This window comes from Macrobrachium nipponense, chromosome 12 (assembly GCF_015104395.2).
Source record: "Macrobrachium nipponense isolate FS-2020 chromosome 12, ASM1510439v2, whole genome shotgun sequence".
Classification (NCBI taxonomy): domain Eukaryota; kingdom Metazoa; phylum Arthropoda; class Malacostraca; order Decapoda; family Palaemonidae; genus Macrobrachium; species Macrobrachium nipponense.
Genome location: NC_087205.1, coordinates 93903398 through 93913289, shown reverse-complemented (window position 1 = coordinate 93913289; position 9892 = coordinate 93903398). Strand labels below are relative to the sequence as shown.

The following is a 9892-nucleotide window of genomic DNA, read 5'->3' as shown; positions in this document are numbered from 1 at the left end:
GGCATTCATATTGTGTTAAAATATATGCAGTCATTATTATTATTATTATTATTTATTATTATTTTGTTAAAGAGGATGTTTAAAAGAGGGTCTCTTACCTTCATATTATTATTATTATTATTATTATTATTATTATTATTATTATTATTATTATTATTATTATTATTATTATTATTATAATGAGGCAAGAGCCAATAAAAAATAGGGTCTGGTTAGTGCTCAAAATGTTGGCCTCTGATTGGCTGATGAAAATAGGGCCAGTTTAGTGTGCAGAAGGCTGAACCAACCAATCAGAGGCTAGCATTCTGCACACTAAACAGACCCTAGTTTTAGTTGGCTGATGAAGAGGCCACCATTGTGAGCACTAACTAGACCCTATTAATTATTATTATTATTATTACTTATATTATTATTATTAACTTATTTATTATTATTATTATTATTTTATTAAAAGTAATGGCTACTTCAGCAGCATTACACTTGTAGAGATTCTTCTCTATTTTCCGAATAGCGGCTTTTTCCGTGCTACTTAGACAGGCTAGTAGAGCGCCTATGGAGGTCATGATCAAATACAGAGCCAAAATTGGTGTATAATTTGAATTTTACAGATAAAATATGATTACCATAGTTATCAAAGTCATTAACGATATATATATATATGTCTCTCTCTCTCTCTCTCTCTCTCTTTCTTGAAGCAAGCGAGCTTTCGTCTGGAGCTGCCAGACATCTCGGGCTGGGAAGTGAGGGTGGACTGATCTTGAAGCGGTGTCCGTCCTCGTTTTTTATAATTGGAGTTGAACAGCAGGGGGTCCGCCCCATAGCTTGATCTACTTAATTGGCTGGTGGCGGTAGGTCTTCGTTTTCATTGGTGGCTTGAACCGGGTCTCAGCCACTTTCCATGCCGTTGATGGTTGCGATACTGTAAGTCCTGCAGCCGCCTAGACCTCCTTAGCGGCGCGGTTACGTCGATGGCGTTTCGCTATGCTGCGGGACGTCACGGCTAACTTGATTATGATTGGCTGCGGGAGTATCTCGTTCGGGGGCGTCGTCTTCCGTGGAGTTGTCGTGCTCGGTGGTGTCATTGTTGGTGGCAGGTCTTCTCATACTCGTAGGGAGGAGAAATTCTTCCTGCGTCGTATTTAGTGTAGGTCTTACTTGCTGGATGAGAAGCGCCTCCAGCAGGCGTAACCGACGGGGCATCAGGGGCCTTTTCCCGATGATCTTCGTGTTTTGGATGATCACATCCCGGGAGATGGCCTCTTGATGTTTGGTGCGTGCGTGATTTTTGATACCCCCCTCTTGGGCGTGGCACGAGAGTCTCTTCGACAGGCGCATGGTAGTCATACCAATGCGCCTGTCGAAGAGACTCTCGTGCCACGCCCAAGAGGGGGCTATCAAAAATCACGCACGCACCAAACATCAAGAGGCCATCTCCCGGGATGTGATCATCCAAAACACGAAGATCATTGGGAAGGCCCCTGATGCCCGTCGGTTACGCCTGCTGGAGGCGCTTCTCATCCAGCAAGTAAGACCTACACTAAATACGACGCAGGAAGAATTTCTCCTCCCTACGAGTATGAGAAGACCTGCCACCAACAATGACACCACCGAGCACGACAACTCCACGGAAGACGACGCCCCCGAACGAGATACTCCCGCAGCCAATCATAATCAAGTTGCCGTGACGTCCCGCAGGTCATAGCGAAACGCCCATCGACGTAACCGCGCCGCTAAGGAGGTCTAGGCGGCTGCAGGACTTACAGTATCGCAACCATCAACGCATGGAAAGTGGCTTGAGACCCGGTTCAAGCCACCAATGAAAACGAAGACCTACCGCCACCAGCCAATAGTAGATCAGCATGGGGCGGACCCCCTGCTGTCAACTCCAATTATAAACGAGGACGGACACCGCTTCAAGACAAGATCAGTCCACCCTCAGCTTCCCAGCCCGAGGATGTCTGGCAGCTCCAGACGAAAGCTCGCTTGCTTCAAGAAAGAGAGAGAGAGAGAGAGAGAGAGAGAGAGAGACATATATAGTATATATCGTTAATGACTTTGATAACTATGGTATCTAGTTTATCTGTAAAATTCAAATATATACACCAATTTTGGCTCTGTATTTGATCATGACCTCCATAGGCGCTCTAACTAAGCCCTGTCTAAGTAGCACGGAAAAAGCCGCTATTCGGAAAATAGAGAAGAATCTCTACAAGTGTAATGCTGCTGAAGTAGCCATTACTTTTAATAAAGTATGCTTGAGAGAGGGTCTGCTTCCTAAGTACACTATTGTTATTATTATTATTATTATTATTATTATTGCAACATAGTCTGCCTGTGTGTGTGTGTGAATGGGTATATATGCCTAGTATATATATATAAAATATACTTTAATTGAATTATACTGAAGAGATAAATTTAAGTATTTAAGTATAAAATACTCTCTCTCTCTCTCTCTCTCTCTCTCTCTCTCTCTCTCTCTCTCAATTCCTCGAACTTCAAACGTACCTGTATAAAGTAAACTTTATTTAAACCATGCTCTCTCTCTCTCTCTCTCTCTCTCTCTCTCTCTCTCTCTCTCTCTCTCTCTCTCTCTCTCAGTTCCTCGAACTTCATACGTTCCTGTATGAAATAAACTTTTATTTAAACCATGCTGAAATTTGAAATTTAAGTGTGATGCTGCCTCTCTCTCTCTTTCTCTCTATTTCTCAAACTTCATACGTTCCTGAATGATATAACTTTTATTTAAACCATGCTGACAATTGAGAAATAAATTCAAGTGTGATGCTGCCCCTCTCTCTCTCTCTCTCTCTCTCTCCTCTCTCTCTCTCTCTCTCTCTCTCTCAGTTCCCCAAACTTCATACGTTCCTGTATGATATAAACTTTTATTTAAATCATGCTGACAATTGAGAAATAAATTCAAGTTTGATGCTGCATCTCTCTCTCTCTCTCTCTCTCTCTCATTCCCCGGATGTTCCTGCAGCATGCCAAAGATGCCACGGTATGCCAAACACGACAGGTATGCAACACACCAAAGCTCAGATGCGTTTGAAGCCACAGACTGTCATTGGTTGATTGCTGGAGAGGTTCCTCTATCTTTCTCTCTCTCTCTCTCTCACTTTTTCTAATCAAAGAGGCTTCAGCTATCACTGAAAATTCCCGAAAACAGGAATGCACCATCGATGGTGACACGCTGGTTGAGACACTTCCGGGGGCCTCTGCGGTGGGAATGCATTCCCGTCAAATGCAGGAGGTGTAGGTGTGCCTTCATGTATAATACTCATTGATATATATGTAAATAAATTCTTCTGCTAAAACAGGATACGTCTGAAGTCTCAAGTATAAAAGGCCCATTAAACACTCTGGTTTAAAGTTAAGGACTATATATATTTCGGTGGACTGACTCCCACCCTTGTCAAGTAGTGATAAGGGTGGGCGAGTCCACCGAAATATATATAGACCTTAGCTTTAAACCAGAGTGTTTTAAAGGGCCTTTTATACTTGAGATTGATATACATGCATGTATGTATATATGTATGTATACACGAACATGCATGCACACACACATATATATAGCTATATATAGCTATATACACATACATGCATCATCGTACCTCGAGAATATGTTGAAATAACACGAAAACGCTCGGTACTCCTTTCATTTTTCCTGTGGCCTTGGCTAAATATATTGTAACACGTTATTTAGTGATATATATATATATATATATATATATATATATATATATATATATATATATAGAAAAATTTTCCGACTTGCATCCAGACCTCTGAGCTGATTAACAGCTCTCCTAGGGCTGGCCCGAAGGATTAGATATTTTTTCACGTGGCCAGGAACCCAATTAGTTACTTAGCAACGGGACCTACAGTTTACTGTGTGGTGCGAACCACGCCGAGAAAAGAATTTCTATTCGCCAGAAATAAATACCTCTGATTTCGCGTTGGCAGAGCGGAGATTCGAACCCGGACCCTGAGATCGGTAGTCGAGCACGTACCCGTCTTGTTCGTCCAACGAGCAACTCTATATATGTAATTTGAATTTTCTTGATGTAACTGTCCATAGAAATGATAGAAATTTCACCTTTTCAGTCTTTCGAAAATCAACTAACATTGCCTCTTTTGTTCATTACTACTCCAATCACCATCAAAATGTTAAATTCTCTGTTTTTTTCTGGGATGTTCCTAAGGGCTTAACGTGTCTGTAGCTCGAAGTTTATTGATGCTGAAATTAAAACTATTTATGATATTGCATTGAAACTTAAATACCCAAGGACTTTTGTAGATGTGGCATGGAAAAGAGCTAGAAAAACATTTTATTCAACTAATGACAAACTTGAATTTAGTAAGAATTACATTCTAAAATTACCCTATGATGAAAGGTTTTTAGATATTCCTAGAATTTTAAAGCATTTTAACATAAATGTTGTTTTCAGTAATATTAATGTCAAGAGTTTAATAATAAAAAATTCTCCTAAAGATCTTCCAGGCTGCATATATGAAATTCCTTGCAAAAAGTGTGATAAAGTCTATTACGGACGAACCGGTAAATCTCTTTCACAACGTCTCAAACAGCATCAGTATTCTATGAGAACTGGACAAATATCGAATGCATTATTCGTACATATGAGAGATTTAGATCATCCTATTAACTGGAGTCAAGCAAGAGCCTTAATCCCATATAATGACAGTTAAAAGGAATATCGTTGAATCTTGTTTCATCAAGTCAAATAATAGAAATGATCTAAATTTAAGTCTTGGTTTATTTAAAATTGATGCTTTCATAATGAAAAAAAGTTGTAGATAAATATAAGCAACAAAATTAATATATTCAGTTTTTACATGTTTTGAACTGTAAAGAAACTTTGTAATTTCGGTTAGGGTCAATCTGTTTAGGTTTGTGACCGTGTGATATCCGATAATCCTGGATTATCTCTTTTAATTTTTACCCTTTTGACAATTAACCATCTGGTATTCTTGATCTTGTGTTGTAACTTGTACCTGAGACCTTTCTCTTCAATTGTACCTCATTAACTCCTTGACAATGTCTGAGTAAAGACGAAAGCGCTTGGATTTCTGACTATCATTTTCCTGTGGAATTCAGCTTTTTTTATTTGTTAAGTCATGTGCATCTACTGTGATTTTTTAAGCATATATATATATATATATATATTAATAATATATATATATATATATGTATATATAATCTCAGAACTGGATGCTTTCTTCCTCTGGCGTTTTGATTTGCCAGGAAAAGAACACGAGGAAAATGGTCCAGCCAAAGCTGTTACATCAGAGCGACGAAGGAATTCAATTAGAGGCAATGCCAGGAAAAAGAGTCTGGAGGAGGAAAATGTGTCGGTATGTGCGTGCATTCCTGGATTCCAGCAGCCTGGAACTCGGCCGAAGAAGAAGACGACGGCACAGATTTTCTTCTTCCGGGACTGTCCTTGCAACTTCTTCGGGACGTTCGCCATCTCTCCTGAGAAGGACCACCTACCTCCTGGTACAGTTGGGACATTTTTTATTTTCGTTTTTGTTTTCTCACAGGTGCTCAGCATCTTGGTTATATATAGTATAATATAATGTTTGGATTTTGATTTCATTGTTCAAAATATAACATCCTAGGAGGTTTTCATTTGTCAGCAAATGGATTTAATTGTCATCTGAAATCTGTAGTTTGGCATCTTATTTCTTGCACATTTTCTTTTCTTACTCCTCTTCTCCTTTTCCGCTTCATGTATCTACGTCTTCCGTCTTCCGTGTTCTCCATATCCATCCTTTATCCTTCTTTCTTCTTCTCCACTTCATATATCATCCTCCACAAGTCACTCAATGCCAAATTTCGGCTCCTTTCCATCAGAGCCTCATCTCCAGTTATGATCGGTCGAACAACTTTCGTCTTCGACAACTCGTCATTTGAGGCCGTATCGACGCCGTAGGGGAGGGGTGAGGGGTTAGTGCCGTCGGCGCACCTCATGCAGTGCACTGTAGGCATTACCTAAAGGTTCTTTTGCAGCGTACCTTCTGGCCACAGCTGCAACCCCTTTCATTGCTTTAGCTTTTGTTTCTTAGTGCAACTGCGAGGATTCCTTCTTGTGACACCTTTCTAGACCTTTTTACCGCACCTTATGCGGTGCACTGTAGGCATTACCTAAAGGTTCTTTTGCAGCGTTCCTTCTGCCCGTAGCTGCTGCAACCCCGTTCACACCTTTCAGACCTTTTTACTGTCGGTTTAGGACTCAGCGCTGGATGACCTCATAGGTCCCAGCTCAGCCTTTGTCCTAAAAAATATTTCCTATTCTAGACTAGTTCGACGGAAGAATAACATTTCTCTTTCCAGGAGAGCCATGCTCGCTCTGAAGCACCTGGAGCAATCAATATTACCGGGGCTAAAATGAACCGTGATGATTCATTACACGAGCAGCAATTTGCTTCGTCATTAACACGGAGGTGATTATAATCGACGAAGGAAAATTGCATTCACCTGTGTAAGTTATGGCAGCAAAATATGACCTTATCATCTTCCTTGCAACAACAACAACGCCGATGTTATTGCAAGGTTCCAGTCGTGGCTGGCTGTCAGTGACTCATTTCCTGAAGGGTTGTGATGTTTTTAACATGTACGTTAAGAAATGCAATCCAGTTTTAAATCCACTAATTGTTAAAAAATGCAATCCAAGTTTAAATTTGCTAATTGTTAAGAAATGCGTTAAGAAATGCAGCCCAGTTTTAAATCCACCAATTGTTAAGAAATGCAGCCCAATGTTAAATCCAGTAATTGTTCAGAAATGCAATCCAAGTTGAAATTCATTAATTGTTAAGAAATGCAGTCTAGCTTCAAATTCACTAATTGTTGAGAAATGCAGTTCAGTTTTAAATCCACTAAATGTTAAGAAATGCAGCCTAGTTGTAAATCCACTAATTGTTAAAAAATGCAATCCAAGTTTAAATTCACTATTTGTTAAGAAGAAATGGAATCCAGTTTTAAAGCCACTAATAGTTAAGAAATGCAGTCCAGCTTCAAATTCACCAATTGTTAAGAAATGCAGTCCAGCTTCAAATTCACTAATTGTTAAGAAATGCAATTCAAGTTTAAATTCATTAAGTGTTGAGAAATGCAATCCATTTTTCAATCCATTAATTGTTAAGAAATGCAGTCCAAGTTTTAAATTTACTAATTGTTAAGAATTCCATTCCAGTTTTAAATCTACTAATTGTTAAGAAATGGAGTCTAGTTTAGATCCACTAATTGTTTAAAAAATCCAATCCAAGTTTAAATTCATTAAGTGTTGAGAAATGCAATCCAGCTTTCAATCCACTAATTGTTAAGAAATGCAGCCCAAGTTTTAAATTCCCCAATTGTTAAAAAATGCATTCCAGTTTTAAATCTACTAATTGTTAAGAAATGGAGTCTAGTTTAAATCCACTAATTGTTTAAAAAATCCAATCCAAGTTTAAATTCACAAATTGTTAAGAAATGCATTTCAGCTTGAAATCCACTAATTGTTAAAAAAATGCAATCCAGTTTGGCGGGGCTCGAACCACGGGCCTAGAAGACTAGCAGACGACATGAGCCCGTAGCTGTATCACAGGCACTATATATGTATATATATAATATATATATATCTATATATATATATATATATTATATTATATATTATCTAATTGTTAAAAAGAAGAAGAAGATCTTGGACTTTGTCAACAAGCGCATTTGTATGCTCTGAAAACTTTCTCGATTATTTAGGAGATACGAAGATCTACATCACCTAGAATTGACTGAAAGCTGTGGTAGCACTTAGTGGTCAGTGCTATGACATTAGTGTGTTTACGAGTTTTTGAACTTAGACTTTATTTAGGATTAAAAATCTCGTTCACTCGGCCATACCACTACTTTCAAATTTTTCCTAAACCGCGCATGCGCAGTACAGAGTATGTGACGTGGTTATCCCTGTCATGGCAATGTTACTGTACCATAGAAACGAAATTACATACGGGCATTGTTAAAACACCAGTAGATAATGACTATGGAATTCTCGGGACCTGGTACTCTCGCTGATGTTGAGGAGGACCTTGCTCTAAGTGATGATAATGTTGAAGAACATCTGCTTACACAGGAACATTGGCCACGACTTGTCTCTACTAAATCTCATAAGTTGATCCCTGCTGGTGCAGCTCCTAGTCTCATGGACCATACCTATACCTCCAACAAATGATGTATGGAGCATGATTCAGATAGCAGTAATGAGACCATTCATTCCCCTGCTGCTAAAACTACAAAGTGCGATGCTTCCTCCTCTCAAAATAAAGTTCTAAATAATTCCCTGCCTAGACCTGCTTTTCAGATTATACCTACCATGGCTACAAAAACTGTTCTCCCTGCTTTGCTCCACGTGCTGAATACATAAAGCTCTTATTTAGAGAGAATCCGGGGGTTAATGTGAAGCTTCGCTGGCTATCGGAGGTTACCAAGATGTTCAGCCTCGATCGGGAATTGGCTGAAGTTAAAATGTCTGCGGTCACTTCTCGATTTGTATACATTTCGAGGCATCGCCTGGATATCATAAACAGGGTCAAGGGTGGTGAGGTTCTGTCACTTGTGTTAGATGTTCAGGATGATGTAAACAGACCCCGTAAGTTCCCTACATATTTCATCACTCGATATCCTGTGGATGTAGACCCTTCATTAGCTAAGGAACTGGAAGGGGTGCACACTGTACGTCGTTTCCTACAGGATGGGAAGTCCATCAATCGTATTGTCATTACTTGGAGCCACCCAGATCCACCCCCGCCTTTTGTTAACTTCTCCTTCCTCCCTTGTCTACCATCATGTGAACTACGCAGAATGCCAGACGAAAAGCCGTGGTGCTTCAAATGCTGGGGTATCGGTCACATCTCACGATACTGTGCTGCCCCTGAAAAGTGTGCATTTTGTGCTGCTGAGTATGACAGTCGGACCTGCCCTCATCGGCCCCCTGTACCACCCACAGTGGTTGACAGTTCTTCGGCATCAACATCAAGCTCATTACCTCTACCTACACCGGACTCCTCGCATTGGAAATGCCCGAGATGTAATGAGCCTGGAGTCAATGTGTGGCATGGCTGTACCAGGCGTTCAGGCTCTGCATCGAACCAGCTTATTGCACAACAGCTTCCAGTGCCATCAATCAAACCCCACTGTTACTGCCTCCTCACAAGTGACTACACTTCGTAATGCTGTAGATGTCCTCAAGTCTCGGTGTGACTCCCTTACATCACGTTTTGAAGCCATTGAATCTCGTTTAGAGAGCATGGACACTCGCATCGGCAGTCTCGTAACCTCCTTTGACAATCTAACTTCTAAATTTGCTACTAATGATAACACACTACAATCTCTTGTTGAAGCTCAGCAGGTTGTTATCACATCAGTTACTACACTCACTGAGAAACTTGACTCACTTGCTACACGTCTTGAGAGTGTTACTAATCCCCATACAGGACCATTGCCAATTCATACCGGTGTTACCACTGCCTCTTTATCTAGTCGCCGTTCTTCCAAGGGACATGTTCAATAACCAAGTAAAGCTTAATATCATCTCATGGAATGCCTGTGGTATTACAAACTGGGCAAAACTTTCTGCACTTAAGGGAATTGTACATAGTCACCACCCAGATGTTATTCTAATTCAGGAAGCTTTTGTTGGTAATGCTCAGCCAAGGGAAGAAGCTCCCTCGCTCACTGGCTATGTGTCCTACGTCCATTTAGTAAGACATGGCCTCATCACCTATATACGCACTTCAATTCAGCATAGACCTCTCCCAAACTCTGTGGATGAAGATACAACATTTCAATTATTTGAGATTACTGTTGGCGGAGGCACCATACGACTGTGCAATGTAT

At 40.2% G+C, this 9892-nt stretch overlaps 1 protein-coding gene across 1 annotated transcript; it reads left to right on the top strand.

Moving 5' to 3' along the window:
* The first annotated feature begins 8423 nt into the window (after positions 1–8423).
* On the top strand, positions 8424–9226 carry LOC135224879 (uncharacterized). The gene has a single exon (XM_064264202.1). It carries the CDS (start codon positions 8486–8488, stop codon positions 9224–9226), a length of 741 nt encoding a protein of 246 aa, XP_064120272.1. The 5' UTR covers positions 8424–8485.
* Positions 9227–9892: the final 666 nt, after the last annotated feature.

What these genes read in the sequence shown, in the direction of transcription:
- LOC135224879 (XM_064264202.1), top strand. Translation starts at nt 8,486, where the DNA reads ATGTTCAGCCTCGATCGGGAATTGGCTGAAGTTAAAATGTCTGCGGTC.